The sequence below is a fragment of the Heterocephalus glaber genome, unplaced genomic scaffold, assembly GCF_053883595.1.
Source record: "Heterocephalus glaber isolate CG9 unplaced genomic scaffold, H.glaber_assembly_v1.0 deba00000122, whole genome shotgun sequence".
In the NCBI taxonomy this organism is placed as follows: Eukaryota; Metazoa; Chordata; class Mammalia; order Rodentia; family Bathyergidae; genus Heterocephalus; species Heterocephalus glaber.
This window is the reverse complement of record NW_028258138.1, coordinates 88,646,354-88,674,108: the sequence shown is the minus strand read 5'-3', so window position 1 is coordinate 88,674,108 and position 27,755 is coordinate 88,646,354. Positions and strand designations below refer to the sequence as shown.

Here is a 27,755-nt window from a genome sequence, read left to right as displayed (position 1 = left end):
TCAGTGTTTTTCTAGACAGTTGTGGAAGTCAGGACTCAGATTCTGCTCTCAGCATGAAGGGCTTTGGAGAAGTACAGCCCTTCCCCTGCGTCTCAGCTGCTCCAATAAAAACCACAGGCCAGTGGCTCTTACAGAGTGAGATTCATTTCTCACGGTCTGGGGCCGTCAGATCTGGTGCTTGGCGAGGACCCACTTTCTGGCCCCTCGAGGTGGCTTCTCACTGTCTCCTTGAAAGGCGGAAAGGACAAAGCCATGTTGCAGGCCTGTCCCATTCCTGAGGGCTCTGTCCCCACTTCCTCATGGCCTCCCAGAGCCACAACCTCAGGGGCAGAGCTTCGCATGTGGACAGCAAAACCTCTGTGTCTAAAAAAAGCTAAAGGTGAAGCTGGGAGGAGAACACAACTGCTTTGCAGCTCCCTGGAGGAGGCCCTGAAGCACTGACAGCCGCTGCATGAGGGAATCCCTGAGATCCGGTCCAGGAGTCTAAAAAATCTAGTTGATGTTCTTAAGCCACTGCCAGGAACCTGACACCAGAGGGCATTGTGTTTTGTCCTGGCTTTGCTCTACTTGAATTCTCCACTTGTTATGTGTTTTATTTACTCCCTTAGCAGGTGCGGGGGACGCCAGGGTCCTGAGGGCTGAGCGGGTCCCCTCCCCTGAGCTGTGCTCCAGCCCCACGTCCCATTTCTCTGAAGACCATTGAGTAGTATCTGAGACCGCCCTCCCCTCCTGGATGCCTGAGGCCTCCACTGCGGCCCCTCTGGCCCCATTTGTCCCCTGATCGCTGGCCCTTCTGTCCTCTCCCCTCCGGGTCCCTTCAGCCTGCTGAATGGTGAACACTCCTGCCCCAAAGTTTGAGTCTCAGACCCAACATCCTCTCAACCCCATTCACGCAATGAGTCTGGTCCCTCCTGAAAATCTTTAATTTCTCATCCTTAAAATGGGAATAAAAATACACACAAGGCCCAAAACAAGTTCTTGATAAATATTATCTGTTGTTGTTATTATCCAAGCTTTAAAAAACCCATTTTACAGCCTGGCGTAGTGGTGAATGCCTGTAATCCCAGCACTTGGGAGGCTGAGGCAGGAGGATCACTGTGAGTTTGAGGCCAGCCTGGACTACATAGTGAGACCCTGTCTCAAAAACAAAAAACAAAAACCAAAAAGAATTAAGATGTGTTATGCTTATGTACCAACTCCCCACGATGAATATAATCATTACATACCGAAAACATTGCTAATAAAAATAAAAACAAAAAAACCCATCTTGGACATTCTTAACGATTTCACTCAGTTTTTACCCAGCCTAATGCGATCAAATAAATAAACGTCAACTGTCGAGCAAGCACAGCCACTTGTAACAACCTTTTGTACACCATGCTTTGTTCCATTCCTGCCTCTAACAAAGGGACTTTCAGTTTAAGGTTCCCTGTTTATTTTTCCTTCCAGATGGCTGTTTTATTTATTTATTTTTAAGGAAAAACATTTATTGGTACATTTTAGCTATAAGTAATGATCACGTTCATCACCTGGAATTTGTACCTGTACATGATGTATCTTGGTTCCCTTCAATCCCTCTCCCCCTCATCTACAAAAGCTTCCTATTTTTTCCCTCTATTCTCTTTTATCCTCTCCCCCCTCCCTTGTTCCCCTTCTCATTGGAACATTTTCTTCCCATTTTTCCCCTATCTTTATTTTGGTCCTTATTTCCACTTTTGGTTTCTCACATCAGGGAAACCATGCAATATTTAATCATGTGTGTCTGATTCATTTCACTTAGGAGTGTGGTCTCAAGGTGCATCCATTTACCTAGAAATATCTTAAGTCTATCCTTCTTTATGGCAGAGTAGTATTCCACTGTAGAAACAAAGCCCACATTTCCTTTATCCACTCCTCAGTTGATGGGCATGTGGGCTGTTTCCGTTTTAGCTATTACAAACTGTGCTGCTATAAACATGGGTGTGCATATATCACTGTGGTATGATGCTTTTTTTTTGGTACTGGGGATCGAACTCAGGTCCTTGGGCTTTCGCAGCAGGCAGTGAAACCACTGAGCTAAGTCCCCAGCCAGTACGATGCTTTTAATTCTTTTGGGAAGATACCCAGCAAAGGAATAGCTGGGTCGAATGGAACCTCTAGTTTTGGTTTTCTGAGGAATCTCCACACTGATTTCCACAGTGGTTGCAACAGTCTACACTCCCACCAGCAGTGGAGCAGGGTTCCTCTTTCCCCACAGCCCCGCCAGCATTTGTTATTGGTTGATTTCACGATAGCAGCCATTCTTTTTGGGGTGAGGTGGAATCTCAATGTTGTTTTCATCTGCGTCTCTCGAATGACCAGTGATGTTGAACATTGTTTCTTATGTTTATTTGCTTTTTTGGCCTCTTCATCTGAGAAGTGTCTACTCATTTCAGATGCCCATTTTTGGATTGGGTCTTTAAATTTGGGAAGGTCTGATTTTTTGTTTTTTTAATATATATTTTAAATGTTAGTTAAGGTTCCCCGTTTTAGAGGACTTTCCCCTCAATCTTTTCTTTTCTCCTTCTTTGAGACATGGTCTCCTATGCAGTCCAGGCTGCACTTGCCTGCCTCAGCCTCCCGAGTGCTGGGAATCCTGAGGAAACAGATTTCCTGGGAAGTAACTCATTAATTCATCCATTCATTCAACAAACATTTCCTGAGGACCTACTGTGGCCCTGAGCCACACCTGAGCGGATGCCGAGGTCGACAGGGAAGCAAACCCCGGAGAGCGAGGGTTCTCAGCGGTCAGAACCGGTGTTGGGTCAGTCAGAGGGTCAGACTGGGGTTAGGGTCGGAGTCAGGGTGAGTCAAGGTGAGGGTCAGGACCAGGGGTAGGTGAATCTGGAGGGCTGGCTGCAGACGGACAGGCCAGGAAGTCGGTTTTCTCAAAGGCAGGGGGGTCTCGGGAGGCCGAGGCAGGAGGATCTGAGTTCCAGACCGTGTGGAGTGGGGTCTCAGGCTCCGCCCGCCCTGCCGTGCCAGTCGGCGATGGGCGCGGTGCTGTGGACCCCAGGCACGTCCCTGGGCGTGGCCGGGCGGTGGCACCAGCCAGTCCCGCCCCGGGGAGGGCGCAGAGGCGCGTACTTGAGCGCAGCGCCGCCCACGCGCAGCACCTCAACGGAGCGGCGGCGAGCAGCGGCGAGCAGCAGGGTGAGCGGGGCCGGACCGGGCTGCGGCCCGAGGGCCCTGGGAGCCGGGACGGGGAGGGCGGCGCCGTCTGGGGTCGCCCTCTGCGGCCGCCGTGGCGCGGAGCCAGGCGCGTCGCCCTTCGCGTCGCTGCGCCCGCCCGGGCCCTTGGGACCCGGGGGAGCCAGTGGCGTCCACCGGCGCGGACCGCTCGGAAAGCGCTGCTGCTGTCCCCGGCGCGGGTCGCGAGTGACTCACCCAGTCGGGTGTGGCCGGGCTGGTGGCTCAGCTAGGACCGGGGCACCCGGAGTCGGGGACACGGGCCGAATACCTGTAAAGTGACTCCGGGACCTCGGGCCGCCTGGACTTGGGCTGGCGGCTTCTGGAATCCCGGGGAGGGAGGGGAGTCAGGCTCGGTTGAGAGGAAAACCTTAGGATGAAATGAACCCTCCGGGCACAGCCTAGGGAGAAAGAAAAAAGCATTCGCCAACGTTCAAGGGCTGCCTCGCCCAGCTTTGCAAACTTTCTGCATTAGCACTGTTAGCGTCTGTGATAAAGTTTAAAATAAACGTTACCTTTCTGAACAATAACCCCCGCCCCCTTTTTTCTCGGTGCTGAAAATGGAGCCCAGGGGCGTTCTACCACGGAGCTACACCCCTCGTCAATTTTTCTTTTTTCTTTCGAGACAGGGTCTCATGAAGTTACCCAGGCTGAGCTCCAACTGGTGATCCTCCTGCCTCAGCCTCCGGAGCTAGCTGGGATGGCTTTGGGCAGCCTTTTTCTTTTCTTTTTGGTACCAGGGATCGAACTCAGGTCTTTGTGCTTGCGCAGCAGGCAGCGAAACCACTGAGCTAAATCCCCAGCCCCTGGGCAGGCATTTTAAGACACTGACTTTGAACCCTTCCCAAGCAGAGTCTTTCACGCCAAGGCCGGCGATGGCCTCTGGAGGGTTGGAGCTGCGGGAAGGGTTGTCGCCCAGAACGTGTCGGCCCTGCCCCTGCACGGGGTCCTTAGCCAGCTCGCTGGGTCGGAGGTCGCGCAGGTGCATGCTGAAGACTCCGCTCTCACTGGTTGGCGAGGCTCTAGCTTTTCAGCGCAGCGGCTGCGGGGCCCACAAGAGGGCGGTGGGACTCGAGAGTCGCACGGTGACCTCGGGAATCTGAGGCCCTGAAACTCCGCACGGTGCGGCCTTTCCCTCCTTGATCATTTGGGGCCACAGCTACCCCCGGGTCGGCGGGTGGCTCCGCGCCTGCCTCCTGCTCCCAGCTCGCTGCCCGCCGCTGACTGCGCCCCAGCTTTTCCAAAGGGTAAAATGGGGACGGGGAAGCACTGGGTCGCTCGCCTTCCCTGGCTGCTGGGCGAGGAGGAAATCGGAGGCGTCTGTCCCAGGTCCCTCTGTGCACCACAGGGCCAGAAGGGAGCCCCCTCCCCCGCCTGGTTCCCGATGAGAATGTGGGGGCTCCCGGGCCCCCAGGAAATATCCAGAGGCCGAGCCCTTATGAGCAGGGATCTCCCAAGCTGCAATCCGGGGCGCCTTGCACCTGGGCTAATTGCTAGGTGAGAGGAGCACAGAGCTGCTCTTTACTGCAGGGAGGAACTGCTCTCTCCCACGGCTGCCGACTCCTGTAGCAATCCCTTACTCCACACTTGTAATCTCAGCTCTCCGGAGACCGAGGCAGGAGTTCGAGGCCAGCCTAAACTATATAGTGCAACCCTGTCTCAGAACAGAACAAACAAACACAAAAACAGAGGGAGATTTCATGATTGGCAATTGACCTACTCAAAATAGTCCATGCCTAATTTTTGAAAAAGTATACTGTATTGGATAAAATATGGTTAAAATTAGGGAAGTGACATGCGAAATGGCATTCTGCCTGCCAAATGAGTCACCCAGTTCGTTTCTGGACAAAAACACGATCTTGGGTTTTTAAATTTGTTTACCATTTCACTGTGTTGTTGGGTTCCGGATAAGTGAGACTCAATTTCTCAGTGAAGTAAAGGACACTTGCCAACAGCTGTACGTGGAGTTTCTGGCTGAGATTATTCCCTGACTGCCCAACCTGATCAGCAAGGCCAGGGGTCAGGTGTTCAGTGTCAGCATGGACATTTCCCGGGGCTGCCCTGCCCACTGCCTGGACTCCCAGCTCCCAGCCCCGCACCGTCCTGCCCCTGATGTGGGGCCGGTGGCAATGTGTGAGAGCACTCCAGTTGTCACTGTCTGGTGGCTCATGCCTGTGATGGCTGCGAGTTTGTTTCTCCTGCCTCCAAGAGCTCTTCCAGGGTGCCATGCCCACCCTGCAGCGGCCACCTTGTGGGGAGGGCAAAGCGGAGGAGTCCCCACTTTTGCTGTCAAAGGTCAAGTACGATGGGAATGAGGCATGGTCAGCCGGGGAGGGCCTAGGACTCCTAGACTGCAGTGGTCTCCACCTTGGGGAAGGACATGGTCGCAGCCCAGGTTAAGAGAGGTGTGGGAGGGCCAGGGATTTAGCTCCATGGTGCCACCGCTTCCCTTGCAAGTGCAGGTCCCAAATTCAATCCCCAGTACCCCCACCAAAAAAAAAAAATGAGGTGTGGGAAAAATAAGATTAATTATTAAATGTCTGATGGTGATATAAATCACAGCGACGTGTTGTAAGAATAGCTGGTGTGCATAAAGAAAGCACACAGTAAGGCCTAGCAGGAGCTCACGGGAAAAATTAGTATTGTAAACTTTTAGTTGGGCGTGGTGGTGCACACCTGTAAACCCTGCACTTGGGAGGCTGACGTGGGAGGATTGCTTTGAGTACAAGGCCAGCTAGACTATATAGCAAGACCGTCTCAAAAACCAAAAATGTACATTCTTAGGAGCTATCAAGTAGTCACCATTCATTGGATCCCAGGGGCACAGTGTCATCTGGTCACATGATGGAGTAAATAGCACACCTCTTACCTCAGGGCTCGGGTGAGCAGAGTTGATCAGGCTGGGTGGCCTGGCTGACAGCGTCCCTGCCCCTGGGGAGGTGTTTCAAGGTCTTTCGCTGTGGACTCAGCCCAGTGCCTGGTGTTGAGCAGGAGTAGGGCGAGCTCTTCCGGAAGTTAGACTTGGAGGATTTGGTGAGAGCATCCAGGAGCAGATGATAACTCCTCTCTCTTTTTCCTCAGGAAGATGGCAGACAGCTTCTCGGTAAGTGTTTCCTTCTGCCTTCCCAGTCTTGTCCCCTCCCCATGGGGTGAGGGATTCACCTCAGCACTGCTTTCCCTTTTCACTTCCCCTCCCCGGGGCCTCCTCTGCCTCCCCCTCCTCCTGTGGGCTGCAGTTTTGTTTTGCCAGCAGATGTGGGAAGGAAGCCAGGCAGGACAGTGACCCTCTCACCCTGCTGTGAGCACAGTCAGTAACCGAAAGAAATTTGGAGCAGCTTAGAAAACTTGGGCCTGTGAGTGGAGAGCCAGCTGGGGCCAGGAGAAAATGAAAAATCCCGCAGGTGTAAGACCTCAAAGTCTAACTTTATTTCCTTTTTCATTTTTTGAAACAGAAGTCTTGCTATGTAGTTCAGGCTGGCCTTGAACTCACTATGTAGCCCAGGCTGGCCTCAAACTCGAGGTAATCTGCCTCCCTCAGCCTCCCCAGTGCTGGCATCACAGGTGTGCACCACCATGCCGGCTCTAGAGCCTAATTTTAGTCTTTGGAACTTGAAACTATTGTTAGGTGGCACAAAACCACAATGACAGAAATTTCACCCCTTCACCGTATTTCTCAGTTGCTACCTAGGTCAGGTGTGCCCGTTTTCCTGTCCTCTGCAACACAGATGTCTTCTAGCTGTAATTGCTGCCATCTTTCTTTCCAGCTCAACGATGCCTTATCCGGTCCTGGACACCAGAACCCTCAAGGATGGCCTGGGGCCGGGGGCTACCCAGGAGCTGGCTATCCTGGCGCCTACCCTGGCCAGGCTCCTCCTGGGGCTTACCCTGGACAGATGGCTCCTGGGGGCTACCCAGGCCAGGCAGCCCCTGGGGCTTATCCCGGGCAGGCACCTGGCGCCTACCCTGGGGCCACACCTGGAGCCTACCCCGGCCCTACTGCACCCAGCACCTACCCTGGGGCTGCACCTGGAGCCTACCCTGGCGCCAGCCCATACGGCGCCCCCTCGGGACCACTGGTAAGATGGGGCGGTGCTCCAGTGGACTGGGGTGCAGAGCGTGTCAGGGAGGCCTGGGTTCCAGCCCGGCTCCTAGATCCCTTCTCTGGGACTCACCACAGAGCCCAAGTTCGAACTGGGTTCGAACCGGAGCCGGCTGGGTTTACCATTAGTGTAAGGAGCTGTGGCATCTGCTCGAGGCCTCAGGAAAGCCGCTCTAGTGCATGTCAAGGTGAGAGCGCAGTCACGGGGCTGGTGTTAGATTAATGCACATGGAGCACGCCCCCCAGCCCAGCCAGTGGAGGCATCTCCCTTCCTTAACGGAGCCCCGACACCACCGAGATCCCTCCCGTTTCACACACCACGACACTGGTGGTGGGAAATGACGTTGCTCACCCAGGGTCATCCAGGGAGCCGAGGAACCTAGGTAGTCTGGCTTTGAAACCCATCTGAAGATAATCTTGTGACCTGAGGATTTAATTTGCGTGCAAATTAAAATGCTTATCAGTAAAGGAACCTTGAGTGAAACCCGATTCGAGGGGATCCCCAAGGGTCTGGTGCATGTGAAGATGGAACCGAGCAGCAGCGTGGGGCTTGGGGGGTCAGGGCTCCCCAGGGGAGGCGGCCAGAAGGCTGTGGACGAGAGGCTGATGTGCCAGATGCCAGAGGGCGCTGATTAGGCCTAGGGGTCTGGAGGAGCCCTGCTCTCCAGGCTGGACAAGTAGAGCATGGGTGTGCCGAGACCAGACCGGAAGTCAGAGGAGGCAGGTGCTTCCGCTGGGCAGCCTGGCACACCTGGCCCGCGGGCCTGGCAGTGGGCTGTGCCAACCAGAAGTGCTCGGCGCGGGGCCTGAGTGTGCGGCATGGCACGCAGTCCGCTGACACCCAGGAGCCCCAGAAGGCAGTGGCAGCGCTGCCCTCGGGGGGTAGGGTCACCCCAGCGCAGCTCGGCGTGGCAGGTGCCTGGAGCAGGGAGCAGAAAGGCCAGCGCCCATCACAAGGCCGAGCTGATGCCCCTGTACAGCCCCGTGGGAGTGGATGAGTTAGGGTCATTTTCTCCCTTTGGTCCTTTGTTCTTCACACGGTTTGTGCACGCGAGAGCCTTCTCTCTCCAGGCCCTGGCCAAGGTGCCCTAAGTGGGAGCTGCATCCCGTCCATCCACGTTTACTAACCATTAGCAGCTCGTTTTTCTTTGCTCGGCACGCTGGCTCTGGCTGATGCTGCGCCCTTGTTCCCTTCCAGGCCGTGCCCTATGACCTGCTCCTGCCCAGCGGGCTGGTGCCGCGCATGCTCATAACGATTGTGGGCACCGTGAAGCCCAACGCCAACAGGTAAAGTGGGCCCCGGGAGTGGCCCTGCACGCTTGTCCATAGGCTGCTGTACAGGGGACGATTTATTTTGCATTTTAATAGAATTTTAAAACTACACATGTCGAATCTTGGCTCCACCATCCTATGGGACCAGTCAGTCGTACAGGCTCCTACATAATTTTTGAAGCGTCAGAAGTGTCACTCAGCAGTAAATGGGGACGTACCTGTATTCTGTATTTTGCTGTGCACTTTGTCATCTCATTTTTGCGGCGGAGGCAGGCAGGAAATGCTATCAGAGGGTGGGCCGGGGAGGCAGTCTTCTGGGTTGGCGCTCCCTAGGAGCTCCCTACTTGGGGTTTGAAGGTCCCGGGCCAGGGTGCGGTGCAAGCCCAGGAAGCCACTGGTGAGTCCGGGTCTCCTGTCCCACGCTGTGCGCGTGAGGTTCCGGTTCCAGGCATGCACACAGCTCCTCTGAGTCTCAGGAACCCGTGAGGACCGGTCACATAGCCCCATGAGTCAGCAGGAGCCACTTCCTGTCACCAGCGAGGTGGCTTCTGATCTGACACTGCGCAGCCCACTCACCCCGGCCCCGGCCCTCCTGGCAGTTACCACCCAGACATTAGCCGCTTGTGCAAACACGCATGTGACACTGGATTCCCCTCTGCCTGCGGCCCTTGCCATGTGTCCCCCAGTGTAACAACTGCACCAAGACCTGTTGATAGCCCTCCTCCTCCTGCGACCCCAGCACAGAGACATGCAGAATCCTCGCCAGTTAGGGTCGCTGCACTGGATACTCAGTGCCAGCAACACTGGAGATGTGGTCCCAGCCCGTGGCAGATCACGAGTTCTGGCTGAAATGGGTGATGGAAGTACACTGAAGAAATGGTTGCTTGGCACTGCAAGTTTTTTTTTTAGACAGAATCTCACAGTGTAGCCTAAGCTGGCCTCGAACTTGAGGTAAGCTGCCTGCCTCAGCCTCCTGAGTGCTGGGATCATAGGCGTTCGATACACTTCTCTTACATATGATACATTGGGCCCAGTCTACTTTCCAGTTTGAGCCCGTTCTCTAACTTACTCGCTATCCACCCAGAACATGCTCCTGTGCGCTGTGATGGGCTTAGCTCTCCCAAGCCTGTGCCCCTCAATCATTTGCATACTTGGTCTTTGGTTCACCACAGACTGGCCCTGGACTTCAAGCGGGGGAACGATGTGGCTTTCCACTTCAACCCACGCTTCAACGAGAACAACAGGCGGGTCATCGTGTGCAACACCAAGCAGAGCAACGCCTGGGGGCGGGAGGAGCGCCTTCAGACTTTCCCCTTCGAGATGGGCAAACAGTTCAAAGTAAGTCAGAGCCACTCCTATGTGGTGGTTATGTCTGTTTCTCACAGGGAATCGCTCGAAATCCTGAACACTTGGAGCATTTTGTTTTGTAGACAGGGTCTCCCTGTGTAGTCCAGATTGGCCTTGAACTTGCTATGTAGCCCAGGCTGGCCTTCAGTTTGTGGCGATCCTCTTACCTCAGCCTCCTGAGTGCTGGAAATATAGGTGTGTGGCACCATGCCAGGCTGAAATGAATTTTTTTTTTTTGGTACCAGGGATTGAACTTAGGAATTGCGCTTGTGCAGCAGGTGGTGAAACCACTGAGCTAAATCCCCACCCCAGCCCTTTTTTGTTTTTGAGAGAGGATCTCACTTAAGTTGCCCAGGTTGGACTTGAACTTGGGATCCTCTTGCTTCAGCCTCTACAGTGCGGGGCTTACAACCATCATGCCCAGCTCCCTTTTAAACTGACAGAAGTTCTATAGCTGTGTCATGTGCAACATGGCGCTTTGCACTGTGGACACTGTGCAGTGGCTGCCAGCAATAGCAAGGGGCACTGCCTCATGGGATGGTTGTGTTTGTGCTTTGCAGATCCAAGTGCTGATGGAACCCGACCACTTCAAGGTGGCGGTCAATGACGCCCATCTCATGCAGTACAATCACCGGGTGAGAAACTTCACGGAAATCAACAGACTGGGGATTTCTGGTGACATAACCCTCATCAGCGCGACATACACTATGATATAATCCGGAATGGCAGATGCTTGGATCGAGGCCAGACCTTACCCACGCAAAGGCTTCAGGTTCACTGGGAGTGGAAAGTTTTACATTTATGCGCAATTTTCTTCCCTGAGTCCCTCATTTAATAAACATTATTACTGAGCTATTCCCTGAGTTACTTTCTTCTGTCACTTCATTGGGGCAGTTTACTCTCCCGAATGTCCAGGGGAAAAAGAAATGTGTAGCGATTTGAATGTCCAGTCGGGCTGCCCGAAGTGCCCTGCACTTGCTAGCTCACTCAGGAAGAAGGCAGCAGGACAGTGTCACCTATGTCTGTAATCCTGGGACTCTGAGGCAGGAGGATCACAAGTTTGAGCCCAACCTGGGCAACTTAGACTCGGTCTCAAAAAATGGGCTAAAGATGCAGCTTAATGGAAAGGCCCTGGGTTCAATCCCCAGTACCACCAAAAATAAAATAAATATATACTACCCCCAAATTCTCAAATTCTCCTTGCAGCTAGGAGGTGCTGCAAGGAAACCTCCCGCTGATTTTCTTGAGGAGAAAGTTTACCCATGAACAATTCCCATCAGCATCCTGGTTGCTCAGCAACAGGGAAAGCTTCTGAGAAAGGCAATACTGTGGTTTTATTGTAGGAACATGGAACACCAGTCCGGAGCAGGCCTAGATGGTATGGGCCAATGGCTGGGCCTCCTGATGCAACCAGAACACTCAGTAACAGCAGGCGGATGAGCCTGCTGCTGCTGCTAACCACATATTAAGCTTTTTTGTTGTTTTGTTTTTTGAGAGAAGGTCTCGCTGTGTAGCCCAGGCTGGCCTCAAACTCAGTGATCTTCCTGCCTCAGCCTCCTGAATGCTGGGAAAATGGTCACTTTTGAAAATACAAGTTACTTAGGGGGCTGGGAATTTAGCTCAGTGGTTTTGCTGCCTGCTGCGCAAGCGCAATGACCTGAGTTCGATCCCTGGTACCAAATAAATAAATAATTAAAATACAGGTTACTGAAACATTATATAAAATACTGTTTGCACACAGAACTGCCAACTGGGAAGTCTTAAGTAAAACAAGAGGCTCTTGTTCTGTTCTTTCATTCTGTGCCTGAAGATTTCCCTAATGCATCACTCTAGAGCCTGAAGCCCAAGGACACACCCATGGGGGACCCAGATGTTTGCCTCGCCGGCACCCGCTCCATTTCCTGCCAGCCCCGCTCTCCTCGGGTAGCACCCTGGCTTCAGAGAGAATCCTGACTAGGGCCAGGCTGATGCCCGCCCGGCATTGGCAGCCACTATGATCGCAAGGACCCAGCCTCCGAGAGGAGTCAGCACCAAGGACTGTGAGCCGATGATGAAAAAGCTCGGCGTCATTCTGGTAACTCGTGAAATAACGCGTTTCCTTAGTCCTAGGCCTGTCTGAGTCCGTTACGCGTTTGAATAGCTCAAACAAGCTAGTCGGCAAAGAATATGTGCTTGTAACGGTTCGGGATTTCAAGGGCTCAGGATCGTGAACAGCCTAAGTAGCTGTGAGCTGGGGCTGTGGCCACGCCTGTAGTCCCCACCACTGGGGAGAGGCTGAGACAGGACCGTTACAAATTTGAGGCCAGCCGGGGCAACTTCGTGAGACCCAGTGTGGAAATAAAAGTCAAGAGGGCCGGGGGTGCCGCTCAGGCTCCCGGCCCAGCCCTCAGAGGTGCGTAAGGTGTCGGTGTTTTCTCGTTTGGAATTCCCTCAATTAAAGGTCACCAGAATTTAGCAGCGTGAGCGCCTGACCTTCAGCCCTACGCATGCACTCACACGGCCGGCTTCGGGGTAGCCAGGCGTCCTCCAGGTGCTCCGGAACCCTACAGTGAAGAGCTTAGGAAAGAAAACACGGCCCATGCACAGGTGATGGATGATTCTCCTCGGGAGAATCAGCGGCTGTTGTCCAAAGGCAAAGAGAAAGGGAGGCGCTAATGGGCCTCTCCCGGCGGAAGCAGAAGCGTTTGACAGGCGCCCGGAACCGACTTCTGCACGCGGAAACTCAGGACCCTCGGAGACGCGGCTGCGGGTCGGTTTAACAGCTATGCGTTTAGGAGTTCAGAGGAAAGTATAAAAGGAAGTAAGTCGTTTGGCCAAAGTTTAAAGAACGCGTATAAGCCCTGCGAATACTTAGCTCCAATCCTACACACTGTAAATAAGGGGCAAGACAAAGAATGCTTTTTATTGTGTGCTAATGTACAAAACACCCCCACCTCGCGAGAAGCATCACGTCTGAAACGCTCGGCGCGGGCGAACGCAACCACGCATTGTCCACATTTCCCACACAGCCCATCGCGGGACGAGCGTTTGCATTTATTTTTAAATTCATAAGTCTTCTGGCCGCTCTGCCTCGGAGGGCCTCAGCGGGGAGAAGGCGATAAGGTTCCCGCCGAAGGAGATGAGTCGGGTCCCCCGCGGACGCCCCCACTCCGCTGAGGCGAAGGGGTCGCTGCCGGCCAGGCCTGGCTGGGAGGGGGAGGCACAGGGTCAGGAAAGCTGCCCCGCAGCGGACTCAACTCAGCGACATCAGCAACCCCCGCCCCCGCCCCCCCCCCGCCCCCATGGCGAGCGCGCAAAGGGATGTAGGGGCCGCAGCGTCTTAAGCTGTCTACGTGGATTCCACAAATTCAAAATGCGGAACCCGACCTAACAGGTCTTTACTGCACTGTGACCATCCGCTCCTTTGGCCCAAGCTCTACTGCAGCTTCAGTGATGCCACTGGGTGAACAGTAGTTCGGCCCTAAATAGAGGTGGACTTGATTGTGTAAATTCCACGCCTGGAATCCCAGCAGTTTGGGAGGCTGAGGCAGGAACATCCAAAGTTCAAGCTCAGCCTGGGTAACTAAGGGAGATCCTGTCTCAGAAACAGGAAAAGGAACTGACTTCAGCCCTCAGCAACAAAAGGGCGGGAGGGAGCTAAAACTCCAAACCACTGAACTGGAATATTTAGATCTGAAAAAATTATGAGGAAACCAAACTATAAAGAAGCTTTAGGGCCGGGGATTTAGCTCAGTGGTTTCGCTGCCTACTGTGCAAGTTCAAGGACCCGAGTTCAATCCCCAGTACCAAAAAAAAAAAAAAAAGAAGCTTTATCAATGAGACAATTATCCATATTATCAAAAGCAGTCATTTGGAGCTCAGACCTAGGAACAGGACTAAGTAAGGCAGGTTACACAAATTGGCCTTAGGCTGAAATCCCTGAGCCTCTTGTTCTCAGTTTGTGATTAAGGTCAGGACCAAGAAAGCCTGGTCCAGGACCAGGGATTTAGCTCAGTGGTTCCACCGCCTGCCTCGCAAGCCCAAGGACCCGAGTTTGATCCCCAATACCAAAAAAAGAGAAAGGAAGCCTGGTCTGGGGTCACAGGAACTCACTTCTGCTCTCAAGACTCTGGCAGCCTGGAGCCTGACAGGAGGAGGGAGGTCAGAATACAATAGGAGCCAAGACCCACAAGGAACCTGGGGAATCGGCCAGGGCTTCCCAGGCTCCATGCACATTTGCTCAGTCCTGCACCTGACTTAAGGATTCCTTGTATCCTGGTCTTAGAAACTTCCAGGTAAGGCCCTAAGCCAGAGGTGTCCACGCTAGCGACACTTTAGGATCACATGATCAAGAAAAATGATGTACTCCTACTTCAGATCACTGAAATACAATGTCTGCCAGTAGGGATGAAACCAGTGCTACCACACTTAGCAGGGGCCAGGTGTGGTGGTGCACACCTGTAATCCCAGCACTCTTGCAGGCTGAGGTAGGAGAACTACAAGTTCAAGGCCACCTGCCCAGCCCGGGCAACTTGGTGACTTAGCAAGAGAGTCTCAAAATACAAAAGGGCTGGGGATGTAGCTCAGTGTGAAGGCCCAGGGTTTCATCCTCAGTGCTGAAAAACAAAACAAAAATAACAAACCCAGGAGGAAAGAGAGAGCTAACTATTCCATTCATAGCACAGTGTCTATGTTAAGAGTATGAGTCAGGGCTGAGGATTTAGCTCAGTGGTTTCACCGCCTGCTGCGCAAGGACCTGAGTTCGATCCCTGGTACCAAAAAAAAAAAGAGTATGAGTCAGATAGCTAATAAGAATTTATAGTTATGAAAGTGGTTGGATTTCTGAAATTGTAATGTATCTTAGAAATGGAATCCACTCACATTCTCCGTTAATGAGGTGGAAAGCATGCACGTGTATCTAGGGCCTGTGTCTGTGTGTGACCTGATGTGGAGGCAGAGGCTTCCAGAGGGCTAATGCCCAGATCAGATTTTAAGGCTCGAGGCCCCGAGTGACATCTGGGAAGCTCACAGCAGAAGCTGCAGAACTGCACACAGCACATTCTGTGGCAGGAGGAAGAGCTTGCAGCGAGGCAGACGGACACAGGAGCTCAGAGGGCAGGGAGTGCATCTCCTGAGAGACTGAGGGACAGGAGGGCTTCATTTGAATACAATGGAATGATCCAAAAGGAGGATGTAACCAAGGATAACTGGAGGCGGGCCAAGCAGCTGGACATTCGGAAGGCCTTGCCTTGCCTTGCCTTGAATGGCTTGGAAATACCTAGTCTAACCTAAGCCACATACCAGATATCCAGGTGTTCAAGCAATCTGATCCATAAATCAGACAGGAAAATAAACCTTCAGGGTTTAATACTAGGACATACTGTATTGTATGGAAGGAAAAAAAATGGAAACAAAGCTTGTGTGAATGAAGAGGGGAAGAAAGTTTGAAGGGAGGAGAGTGGAATGAGGAAAAAAAAGGAGGAATTAAGATAAATCGTGGGGCCAGGGATTTAGCTCAGTGGTTCTGCCGCCTGCCTCACAAGCACAAGGTCCTGAGTTTGATCCCCGGTACTAAAAAAAAGATAAATCAGGTACAGGTACAAATTCCTCATGATGGGTGTGATCATTATGTATGATAAATATGTACTAATAAAAAAAGTTAAAGAAACCCAGACTGTATTTTATTGTTTGTTTGTTTTTTTGGTACTGGGGATTGAACTTGGGACCCTGTGCTTGTGAGGCAGGAGGCAGAACCACTGAGCTAAATCCCTCACCCCCAGACTGTATTTTAGAGCATAGAAACACAGAAAGCTTCTCTCCATTTTGAAAATGGTAATGAATGGATTTCAGAGTAAGCAAAAACAATGACAAGATGTAAGTTTTGTTTTGTTTTGTTTGGTACCGGGGATCGAGAACTCCGGTCCTTGCGCTTGTGAGGCAGGCGGCGGAACCACTGAGCTACATCCCTGGCCCATGATGTAAGCTTTAAACCTCACCCACAAACTGAAAAGTAACAATTCACTTTATAAAACAAATCTAGAAAAATGAGGGACATCAAATTAGGTGGGAAAACTTACTGAATCAAGAAGGTGGTATTCAGTAGTGAGCCCTTTGGTATCAAACAGCACTGGAAAACAAGAAAAACAATCATATTTACCTTTAAAGGCCATTCTCGTGGTTAGAAATAGACAAAGCTTTGAAAGACATGAAAAGATTTTCATTCAAAGACAAACATAGGCCATTTTGAGCCATATATATAAATATATTTTTTGGTACCGGAAATTGAACTCAGGGCCTCACACTTGCCAGGCAGGCGCGTTGCCGCTGAGCTACATCCCTGGCCCATTGTGCTACATATATTTTTATGTAAATTTCTCAGTAGAATTCTTATCCTCACCTTCAGTATAGAGTTTTCTACAAACAAATCTCATGCTGACAGCATTAAAAGTAGCCATGTGACAAGTGGGCAGGAAGTGTCCAGTGAGACCCACAGCACAGAGTGCTGAAGAGGGCAGGCCCTATTTGCTCTGCTGCCATTTGTGAGGCAGATGCTCGTGATGTCCTCAGTGCAGACACCTCGGCCCGCAAGACCTGTGTGGTCTTGTGGGAAAGTCACCCAATGTCGCAGGAAGAAGGGCCAGGGATTTAGCTCAGTGGCACCGTGCCTGGCACCTGCCTCGAAAGTGCAAGGTCCTGAGTTTGATCTCCAGTACCCACAAAACAAAACAAAACAGTAGGAAGAGGCACCGAGGAGGAAGCAGGCTCCCTGGAGACGGCAAGGTCGACAGCGAGCGCTGTGTCCAGGGTGGAACGGGGCTCACGGAGTCTTCGCGAGGGCTGGGGGCAAGTCGCACATGACAGCGTAACTGTTGTATGAGGAATTTATTGTGCGTGTCGATTTTTCAGCCTTCATCTTTAGGAACTGGCACTCAGATTTATGATACTCTATACCTTAATCCAAGTTCTTTTTTAAACAAAGCCTTACTGTATTTTAAAGGTTCTTACCTGGCTGAGAAGTTTTAGCTGCTGCTTCTTGTAAGATGTTATTCTGTGACGGTGAATTTTTTTCAGGACTACTCATCAGAACATCCTGTGTGGTAAATGAAGAATTCAGTTCCACGACACCCGAAGTTTCCTCCTTGTTAGTTGTGGCATCATCAGCTACTCCTCCAGCAAGATGCGAACTCATTGTTTCACCGGGTAAACAACTCATCTCGAAGTTTGTCTTATTTATATCCTGGAAGTAGAAATGGCCATTACATTTAATTACAAAAACCTGAAACAAACAAACAGGACTGGGGATGTAGCTCAGTGACACAGCGCCTGCCTGGCACGCTCAAGGTCCTGAGTTCGATTCCCGGTACCAAAACAAAACAACAAAAAACCCTGAAACAAACAAAACGTCTTGTTGCTATTATATATTCTGAACTTGGCCAAAGAATACTGGCCTATAAACCCTACAGTCTTGCTTCATAACAATGACCCCAGATAACATAGGAATAACAGGAATGGAGGGAATCTTTTCACCAAGTACCTATCCCCTGGTTTCCAACTTAATCTGAGAAGGGCAGGCATTCTCCAGGAAGAACCAGGTGTGGATATTACAGATCTGATGACCCCTGTCCTCTGCCCTAACCCCAGCTGTCCCATGGCACTGCCAGAGCAGCCAGGCACAACACAGATAAGTGTAGCTGTGTCACCGCGAATCCCAGTCACACACAGAGGCCACAGTCACGGCGTAAGCGGAACCCTACACAAAGGCACTGCAGTAAGGGCCAGTCTCTGGAGTGACCTGCATTTCCGCATCAGTCCTGGCTACTGTCATGGAGCTGCTAGGGACAATGACAGAAGCGGGGATACACTGGGGTGTCTACAATGCTGACACAGGACTCACGGGGTTCATGTCGGTGAAATCCTGTGATCCGGAACACTGAGCGCCTTCTGCCTCGATGTTCCTGAAAAAGGAGAAGCATTCTACTCAGGCAGATCAGCACACGGCCGCCTCTGGCTTCTGCGCGACTTGAGTGAGGGTAGAGAACAGGTTGACAATGAAACTGGAGGAGACCTGGCCTGGCCCAGCCCAGCCCACAGGTCGCAGCCTCCCCAGGAAGCTTCAGGCCAGCGGAGCGGGGACTGGCATCCCTGCTCACTGCTGTAACACTGGAAATGTTTCAACCTCCCCAAGTTGTTTCCTTAAAAATACACTGTCTCTTCCTAGCATCTGGCTTCACTTTCCTTTATCAGAGCGGAGTTGCTCTCTTTCAGGATGACTTGTGGCGATCAATAAGCATTTGTGTGAGAGCATTTGTAATATGACCCAAATGCAATTCTGGATCTTCTCGGTACAAGACAATAAATGACAGGATCTATATTGTAATAAAGTAACTGGCATTTGAGAAAAGTAATAAATTGGTATTTTATAACCCACAGATCTAACACCTAAAGTATTCTCACTCCCATAAAGGCTAAATACTTATGATGTATATTAGCAGTCTGAAAACTGATCCCATGAACTATTTACGTTTCAATAACAAACTCTCATCCACTTCCCTGTAATGCACACAGCCCACGTGGCACCTGCCTGTCTCCCTCATTTCTCAGGGTGGCTGTGACTGGATTCCCCATGCTGTCCCAGCCGCAGATTAGCAGCCTGAGAGGATCTGGCTACTTCTCCCAAGGGTGGCCAGAAACCCGGGGCAGAAGGTTGTAAGAGGAGAATGGGCCTGAGTTAACTCTTTGGCCCACAAGTTTCTCAGCCGGTCATGGAGCTGGAGCCCTGCACTCAGTCTAGGGACTTTACTTTTTTGAGGCAGGGTCTTGCTATGTTGCCCACAATGGTCTCGAACTTGTAAGCTCAAGCAACCCTCTTGCCTCAGCCTCCTAAGTAGCTGGGCCTACAGGACCACATGCCCAGCTCCCACCTGAAATGTTAACCCTCAGTTTCCTCATTGATAAAAAGAAAGATTTTTAATTACATTTCACAGGGCCACTGTGAAATGTAACCAAAATATGTCTGCAAGCTGCACTAGCATAACCTGAAATGATGATTAGTATGTTGATATGTTAAACTCTTAAGAACATGTTAGAGAAATAACCTGCTCTCAGGAATATTTGAAAGCAGAGTCTTCTTATCACCATGTCCACGTTGGGCGCTCCAGGGGCCAGGGTTCTCTGGCAATGTTGTCTGTCTGTGAAGGGCCAGGTCCACCCTGTGCTCGGGCACAGCACTGGTAACAGACTTGGGCGTTCTGAGCCTTTGCGACAGACGTTCACAGGACGGCGCTGGAAGACAGAAGTCAGTTAGTACCAAAAAGCTCTTTCATTCACTGCTCTCTATTCCAGGAAGACAGGGCAAACCCCATAACTGTTCCTTTCTTTGTCAGAACCGGATGTCCGGGCTTTCTGTTAAAGACAGCTTTAAGCCCTCATTAGACTCGGCTTCCTCCTGACATTCACCGTGACAACATGAACAGAAATAATCTTCTACAAGGAGAGCTCTATAAGGATGAAGGAAGCTAATGCAGAGGCAACAGCAGCGAGAAGATTCGAGAAGCGTGACGCAGACGTCGAGGGAGCCACCAATCAGGAAGAAGAGCCGCTGCAGCCCGACTGCCAACACCCACTCTCTCCATCCCCGAAAACCAGGTTTGTTTCCAGAAAAAGGGGAAACAGGACCTCTGGCTTAGGGGATACTGGGGAGAGTTGAAAGATGCCCTGTGGAAAATGTGAAGAGTAAGTGAACATTTACAACTGATCTGCTGAGATGCTCAACTTTTTCCCCCCCTACATGGTTCTGGAATTGCTGGCAACCAGAGCACAAAGGGATATGAAAAAATATGGTGAATGTGTACATTAAAAAAATCGATTACAGTAAAAAACTGATGGCCACAAATCTCCACCCCTTCACACTTGTCCCATCGTTCCTGCCATTTTCTGAAGCAGTTTAACAAGTCCTTTCTGAGAGTGTCTTTGCACAGTGGGATCAAAAATACCCTAACTGCTACAGCCGAGTGATATCCAACAGAAAGGTGGCTTGGAAAACGCAACACTGTCACCTCATCCAAGTCATTCACCAGATCTGGCACCGTGAGACTTCTGGCTCTTCCCCAAAGTCACAATGACCATGAAAAGGTAAAGTTTTGAATTTATTCAGGACATCAACCATGACTGCCACTAAAGATACGACAGAGGACTTCCAGAACTGCTTCAGAAAGTGGCAAGGACGAGAAGTGTGCTCAGAGCAAGGGGGAAATTTTTTTTTTTTTTTGTACCGGGGATCGAACTTGGGTCCTTGCGCTTGCAAAGCAGGCAGTGAAACCACTGAGCTAAATCCCCAGCCTGAAGGAGGAAATATTTTGAGGGAGATTCTTGCCAATGTGCCTTTACTGTCATGCTTTTTTTTTTTTTTTTTTTGGTACTGGGGTTCGAACTCGGATTCTTTCACTTGTGAGGCAGGCAGCAGAACCACTGAGCTAAATTCCCGGCCCAACTGTCATGTATTTTTAAAAATGTAAACACACACCGTACTTTTCAATACCTTCTGGGCAGCAGGTGAGAATCCTCCTCCCTGGGAACCTGGTAGCCTGTGGCGAGACTTATATGCAGTCTCATGCAGGTTCCTGGGCCGGCCACCTCGGCCCACAGAAAGGGGGTTAGTGCCCATCTCACTCGAGAAGCAGCAAGGGATCAGAAGCCTGAGGAAAGCTTCCGACATGGGACAGAACCCCAGACGGGGAACCGAAGCTGGCTGCATGGGGGCCAAGAGAGCAGCACTATCCACACGCACAGAGACCAAGCTGATGCCGGACGAAGCAACATTTGGCAGCTGGGAAGGAGCCTCGTGAAACAGGCATGATCCCAGCATGGAAGTTGAGGAAATCTCCCAGGAAGTAGGAAAGCGTAAATATAGGGAAAAAGATGAATACCCGAGGGGAAAAATATTTCTAGAAAAAATGATCAAATTTTGTTTAGAGAGAGGGTGCGGAGCCGCAAAAGACTCGGATTGGAGTGGGACCCAGGGACGAGCCACCGGGCCCAGGGTCACGTGCTGTCCCCGCCACTCTCCCTGCCACCTGGGCCCCGCTGGCCCCCGGGTCTCCAGACACCTCGGTGAGGACGCTGACCTCCTGAGAAGGACTTAGCGGGGCTCTCCACTCGGAAGAACCCGGCATCGAACACGATCGTGTCCGCGGGCCGGGGCGGTGCGGCAGCCTCAGCCTCAGCCTCAGCCCCAGCCCCAGGCCCAGCCCCGGCCCCGGCCTGCTCCTCCCACCGCAGCCGCTCTCGCATGGCGCTCTTGATCGCGGCCAGCCGACTCCGGGCAGCGGCGCGCCCCCTGTCGTCCTCTCTCGGCTTGCTGGCTGCGCCGCGGGCAGGTTTCTTCTGTGAAGAGAAAGTGTGGCGTTTACTGAGGCTGGCTACTGCCTTAGGAGAGAAGCGGTCCGCAACGTTGTCAATTAAAATGTCGATACTGAGAGAGCATCTATAAATTACATCACAGATTCTCCATCTGTTCATCAGGTCCCCGGGTGTGGTGAGAATCTGGGGGTGACAAGCTGAAGGGCAGGGATCGAGCAGAGCGGGGAAGGGAGGCGGTGAGAGGCGAGGGTCAGGGACTAACCCAGATCTGCGACGAGCCCCGGGGTGTGGGAGCGACTTGGGTTTGGGACACACTGACTTCTGAGGTAGGCTGAGGCACGACACGGAACTAGCGAAAGCAGGAAAGTGGTTTGACAGGCAGGTTGGAGGGTCACCAGAGCGCGGGCTAAAACTGCACAGGAAGGGCCAGGTTACGCGGGCATCGGCAGACGGCTCGCCAAGTGTGCATGGGGCCTGGGGCTAAAAACGATAACGGAAAAACCCACTGTATTTAATACCGAACGGGGTGAGATTTTTCTTTTCAAATGCAGGATTAGTAACTTCAGCGTCTCGTGGACGAAAAACCTGGCAGCTGCTCTGCAGGCGGGGTGAGTGACCGCAGTGGGTTGCGGGGGGACCGTGCAGGAGGCTGGTCTGACCAGAAGGAGAGGCGGCTTGGGGAGCAGAGATCACCAGGAGGGACACGGACACCCGGTCGCGTGGGTGGGTTTCATTGTAAACAAAGGGAAGACACTTAATCAGCCACGTGCTGAGGAGAGGGCGAAGGTCAGATGGCGCGGACTGCTGGAAGGACACACTATCAGGGTACACAGAAGAGACCAGTTCGGGTTCATTTGTTTGCTCCCCCTCACGGTACCCTGTAAGGGCTAGGGGTGTAGCTAGTGGTGGAGCGCTTGCCTGGCAGTGCCAGCCTCTGGACTGGATCCTCATCGCCTCAAAGAAACAACACCCCCGCCCCAAACAAACCAAACCAAACCAAAAATTAAACCAACAGCAACCTATATAATACAGCCAGAGAGTGCCATCTGCTGGTACCAGGAGGAACTGCAAGACTCTCACCAGTATCCAGGGTGATTTAATTAATACTTCTCAATAAGAAACAGAGAACATTGTGCCCTGTTTAGTAGACCTGAAGTTCTTTTAATCATTTAGCCACTGCCTTCAGTGTCCTTCTTATGAGACTTCATTAATAAATAACATTATTGGGCCGGGGATTTAGCTCAGTGGTTTCGCCGCCTGCTGCGCAAGCGCAAGGACCCGAGTTCAATGCCCCATACCAAAAATAAATAAATAATATTATTATTATTATGTAAGGGAAGGTAACTGGGCATTGAACCCAAGGCCTTCACAGAGCTACATCCTTAGCCCCTTTTTTTTTTCTTGTACTTCTCAGAAATACAAATGGCCAATAAACACATGAAAAAATATTCAACATCGCTGGCCATCAGAAAAATGCAAATTAAAACAGGACTGGGATTTTATCTTACTCCAGAAAGAATGGCCATCATCAAGAAATCAAACAACAAATGCTGGCGAGTCTGTGGGGAAAAAGGAACTCTGCTCCACTGTTGCTGAGAGTATAGACTAACACAACCAACACCAGGATCAGTACAGAGATGCCTCAGAAAACTAAAGCTACAGGTTCCAGGTGACCCAGCTGTTCCCCTCCTAGGTATCCTCCCAAAAGAGTGAGTCATCATGTCACAGTGATGCATGCATATCCATGTTTATATTTATAGCAGCACAACTCACAATGGCTCAATCTTCAAAGCAGCCCATGTGTCCATCAACAGATGAACGGATGCAGAAAACGTGGCCTTTATACTGAACGGAGCACTACTCTGTCACACTTTATAAGGGATAAACCTGAGTCATCCATAGGAGAATGGATGCACCTTAAGACCACAATGTTAAGCGAAATAAGTCAGTCACACGAGCTTAAATATCGCCTGGCATACTCTGGTTTCTCTTCAGATCATATGAATCTTTCGCCTTTTAAATATCGCCTGGCTTTTCTTATACAAGAAACTCAAAATATAAAGAGCAAAATAAAAGCGCTAATAGGAAGTAGGGAGGTCTTTTTCAAATGGGAAGGAGATCAAGAGATGCTGGGAGGGGAGGGAAAAGGGATGGAAAAAGAATTGAGATGTGCTATGTGCATGCACCAACTCCCCACGACAAAGGTCATCATGTGTCCTGCAAACATGCAGTAGTGAACAATAAAAATGGAGAATAAATAAAACCTGGCCAGGGATTTAGCTCAGTGGTTTTGTTGTCTGCTCAGCAACTGAAAGGACCTGAGTTCGATCCTCGGTACCAAAAAAATAAATAAATAAAATCAATCATAGCCAAAGGTACATGAACAGTCTACTAGTCAAGGACATAGACTTCCGGAACAGGAAGGTCTGGCCTGAAGCCCACCTGGTCTACCTTTGGGAAATGACCTGATCTTTCCAGACCTTGGGTTTCCGTGCCCAATCTCACAGGGCTGCTGTGGGATTAAGTGAGTTAATATGTACAAAGTAGTGGGACTAATATTTAGCACATACTAAACACCACATAAATTATCGACTCAACTACTAGCATTATTACAATCAAACATGCTAGCAGTTTAATGAACAAAGCCGAGGCTGGCGGGACCCTCTCTGGAAACTTCGGGGGAGCCCTGTTCAATCCTGGTCTCATCTTCTCCCCAGCAACAAACACCCTAAATTTTGTGTTCATTTTCTTTTTGTGTTTCATTTTTTTGTGCTTTTTCAAAGGCAAGCAGAATGCTGTAATAGATGAAACCTACTTTGTAAAATGAGAACTGAGAAGCTAAATGTTTCTAAAACTTAAAAACCAATCAGAAGTGTACATTAGAAATCTGGACATAAACCCACCACTTACCCGTAAAACTTTTTTGTTTGCATTATTGTTTTGCCATTCAGATTCTTCAAGTTTCATCAGATTGATGAATTTTTTATTTACATCTTCTATCTGTTAACAAACAAAGCCCAAGTTTATCAGGTTAATGATACCATGTTACAAACTAATGAACTGAAGCTCCAAAAAAATTGAGCATGGCAACTCATAAATGGTGAGTTATTAAAATTAAAATGAGTCTTTAGTGTTCAAATTGAGATTTTTTTTTTTTTCCTTTTTTGGTACTGGGATCAAACTCAGGACCTTGTGCTTGCCAGGCAGGCACAGCACCACTGAGCTATATTCCCGGCCCTGGGTTTTTTGTTTTTGTTTTTGTTTTTTGAGACAGGGCTGGTCTCACTTTGTAGTTCAGGCTGGCTCCGAACTCACTATGTAGCTCAGGCTAGCCTCGAACTTGAGGAGATACTCCTGCCTCAGGCTCCCTAGTGCTGGGATCACAGGCAGCAAATTGAGAATTTTTAATTGTAAAATTGTTATTTTGGTCTTACAAACCTCCAAAATCTACATTAGAATGGCATACATGAGTAACTCTGAGACTATTTCCGACCACTAAAGTGGCAGGAGCTATATCCTAAATATTTTTAAGTTATACAATATGGACATAAATCTGTTTTTAAAGTTATTTATCCATTTCCCTCCTGAAGGATCTCTTGGTTTCTTTCAAGTTTTGGTAATGATGAATGATACATGCAAAGTTTGGAACGGACAGACGTTCTAAATTTATTTGGGTAAACGTGGCAGGCTGGAGCTGCAGGACCATATGGTATACTCTTTTTTTTTTTTTTTGGTACCAGGGATGGAACTCAGGTCCTTCCTCCTGCGAGACAGGCAGCGGAACCACTGAGCTAAATCCCCGGCGCCATGCAGGACCATATGTTAAGAGCGCCTTTGGTTCTGTGAGGCGCTGCAAAGCTGCCTTCCCTTCCAGCGCGGTGTGCGCTCAGCAGCCTCAGCGGCAGGGCAGTCGGGAGCCTCCCGGCCGGTCCACATCCGGCCCGGCTGACAGGCGTGACTGGCGCTCAGGTCTCTCGCTGTGAACTTGACTCCAGGGCGCCGGGTGTCGGCGTCCGCCTCTCCTCTCTGGAGGCATCTGTTCAGGTCTTCTGCTCATTTCTTGACTTGGTTGTTCATTTTTTTCTTTTTCCTTCGCAGCCGTGGAGGTGGAGCCCTGGGCAGGCGTCATCTACCGCCAAGCTGCGCCCCGCTGGCTGCTCAGTTTGAGAGGTTTTGCGTTTGGGATAATAGTCTTTTATCAGAGATGTCGTTTCCAAATATTTTTCTCTCAGGTCGTGGCTTCTCATTGAAAAGATTCAAGCAATGTGCTTCCTAGTAGGACGAAGATCAGGGTGTCCACCCCCAGGCTCTCCGGGAGGTGACCGATGCCAACAACCTGCTGATCTCTCTACGCCCTGCCTTGCGTGTGCACGCATCTTCACAACTTCCGTCCTCAAAATATGAAAAGGCCAAAATGACTCAAGACTCGGCAACTCTGAGCAGCTGATTTTCAACAGAGGTGCCGATAGGATTCAATGTGGAGAGGATATTCTTCAACAGGGCTGGCAAAGTGGATATCCTCACGCAGAAGAAAGAAGTTAGACCCGCCTGATTTCATATGCAAAAACTAAGCAACTGGATTGTAGATCTAGTTGGAACAGCTAAAACTATAACACTTAGAAATAAGGAAAGAAGAAAATCTTTGTTGGGAGGCTGAGGCGGGAGGATTGCTGTGAGTTTGAGGCAGGCCTGGGCTACATAGTGAGTTCAAGGCCAGCCTGAACACATAGCGAGACTGTCTCAAAAAGAACCAAAACCAAAAACAAACAAACAAAAGAGAAAATCTTCCTGACTTGTGGTTAAGCAAGAGTTCTTAGACATATCAAAATCACAACACAAAAGAAAAAAATTTCAGAGCCGGGACTGGAGCTCAGCAGCACAGAACCTGCCTGATAATCTCCGGGCCCTGAGTTCGATTCCCAAGAACCAAAACAAAAAAGAAAGAAAAATTTCATAAACTGAATTTCACCAGAGTGAAAAACATTTACACTTCCAAGAAGATAAAATCATGCTACAAACCCAGAATTTCCTCTTGGCACAATGAAAAATAACCCAACCAGGTGTTTCAGGCATTCATTCATTTTCCCAGAGCCCTGAACCTCCCGGTCCCCAATCTGAGCTACTGCTTCTCAAGCTTGCGTGCAGTAAGGTAGGCCTCGCTATGGAGCCCAAGCTGGCCTTGAACTCTCGGAGCTCCTTCTGCCTCAGCTTCCCAAGTACTGCGCTCACAGGCCTGCACCACCATATCAGTAGACTATCTCAAATCCCTCCTTCCTGTGCTGATGGCCAGTTCCTCAGTCCCTTTCAGGGGCTGCAGCCCACACCCTCCTCTGCTCTTCTTAGCCGACTTTCTGTGAGGTTTCTGTGAAATTTTCTGTTTCCTGACAAAGGCAGCAGGAGAGGAGACTGTGGCTTGAAAAATGCCTTTGCAGCCTTACACTTGACTGAAGACAGGACTCCAGGCTGGAAACTATTTTCCCTCAGATTTTCCAGGGCATTGTTCTTTCAGGTGTTAACATCACCAGTGAGCTGGGCTTGGTGACACATGCTTGTGATCCCAGCACACAGGAGGCTGAGGCAGGAGGATCACAGTGAGTTCAAGCAGTGAGCAGTCCAGGGCTACCCTGGCTCTGGGTGCTGTGTGTGGAGCTGAGCTTCGCTCTGGACACTCCCAGGCCTCCCCCACTTTTGCTCTTATTTTCCCAGCCCACAGGCTCTTTTTGTGGTTCTATGACTATTCTTTTTTGAATATTCTTGTTTGACAGAGGAAATGCCTACTCTCTTTGAGAACCTTAATACTTGCATTTAAAAGTTCTGTTCCCCACTGACTGGACCCTTGACTTATTAACTCTATCATTTCCCGAGGGCTGGTTGTAACTCAAGTTGGTTGTAAGTCAACACAGCTAAGATCTGGATGTTTACCTGGTCAATGGTCCATTCACCTAGTTAACTCAAGTTGTTCCTATGTCAGGCTGGTCGTAACTCGAGGGTCCACTGTAGCTGTTTTTCTAATGGTTTGCTCTGGTTTCTGTCTTTTCCATCTAACCCTCCTGTGGGGATGGGGCAGGTGGCTCAGGGGTGGAGTCTGTGCTTAAACACACACGCCTGGGTTCATTCCTCAGTATCACCAAAGTAAATAAAACACGCTGCTTCCAGTGTCTGGCGTTGGCTATTAGTTCCAGAAATGATATTTTATATACACATTTCTCAAATAAGCTCAACAAGCTAGACGGCAGTATCCCTGTACCACACCTTTGCTGACAAAGAATTTCCTCTACTGCAGAACTTTCTGATTCTGACTGGAATTATCTGCTATCTCTAAGCTGTCACGGTATCACAGCCCCTCTGTGACACAAAATGTGCCTTTCATCAACTCCTGATCCAAGGCCCGGTGCATGACAGGGGCTCGACCGCTGCTGATTCAACTCGAGATTGCTCACTTCTCACGTGTGAAATTGCTAGGGTGTATTTGAGAGACCACAGTCCTGATTTC

At 50.5% G+C, this 27,755-nt stretch overlaps 2 protein-coding genes across 7 annotated transcripts in view; one reads left to right on the top strand and one right to left on the bottom strand.

The window, feature by feature from the left end:
• The first annotated feature begins 3,074 nt into the window (after positions 1 to 3,074).
• Lgals3 (galectin 3) lies at positions 3,075 to 10,780 on the top strand. 2 transcript variants are annotated; one of them, XM_004835486.4, is made up of 6 exons: positions 3,075 to 3,171; positions 6,289 to 6,310; positions 6,972 to 7,283; positions 8,505 to 8,593; positions 9,751 to 9,916; positions 10,486 to 10,780. In XM_004835486.4, the coding sequence occupies exons 2-6, from the start codon at positions 6,293 to 6,295 to the stop codon at positions 10,639 to 10,641; spliced, it is 741 nt and encodes a 246-aa protein (XP_004835543.1). In that variant the 5' UTR covers positions 3,075 to 3,171; positions 6,289 to 6,292; the 3' UTR covers positions 10,642 to 10,780. The 2 variants fall into 2 exon arrangements, with proteins under 2 accessions (XP_004835543.1, XP_004835544.1); XM_004835487.4 differs by having other exon boundaries at positions 3,103 to 3,171; positions 6,293 to 6,310.
• A 2,021-nt stretch (positions 10,781 to 12,801) lies between these two features.
• Positions 12,802 to 27,755, bottom strand: part of Dlgap5 (DLG associated protein 5) — a 33,656-nt gene continuing 18,702 nt past the window's right edge. For 3 of the 5 annotated variants that reach the window (XM_021261792.2, XM_021261800.2, XM_021261805.2), the window contains exons 13-19: positions 24,173 to 24,262; positions 21,010 to 21,286; positions 19,000 to 19,186; positions 17,799 to 17,859; positions 16,910 to 17,141; positions 15,982 to 16,031; positions 12,802 to 13,111 (exon numbers count right to left, since the gene is read on the bottom strand). In XM_021261792.2, the coding sequence (XP_021117451.2) occupies positions 12,971 to 13,111; positions 15,982 to 16,031; positions 16,910 to 17,141; positions 17,799 to 17,859; positions 19,000 to 19,186; positions 21,010 to 21,286; positions 24,173 to 24,262 (1,038 nt within the window). In that variant the 3' untranslated portion in view covers positions 12,802 to 12,970. The remainder of the gene's footprint in view (positions 13,112 to 15,981; positions 16,032 to 16,909; positions 17,142 to 17,798; positions 17,860 to 18,999; positions 19,187 to 21,009; positions 21,287 to 24,172; positions 24,263 to 27,755) is intronic. The other 2 variants (XM_021261808.2, XM_021261806.2) reach the window with 2 other exon arrangements.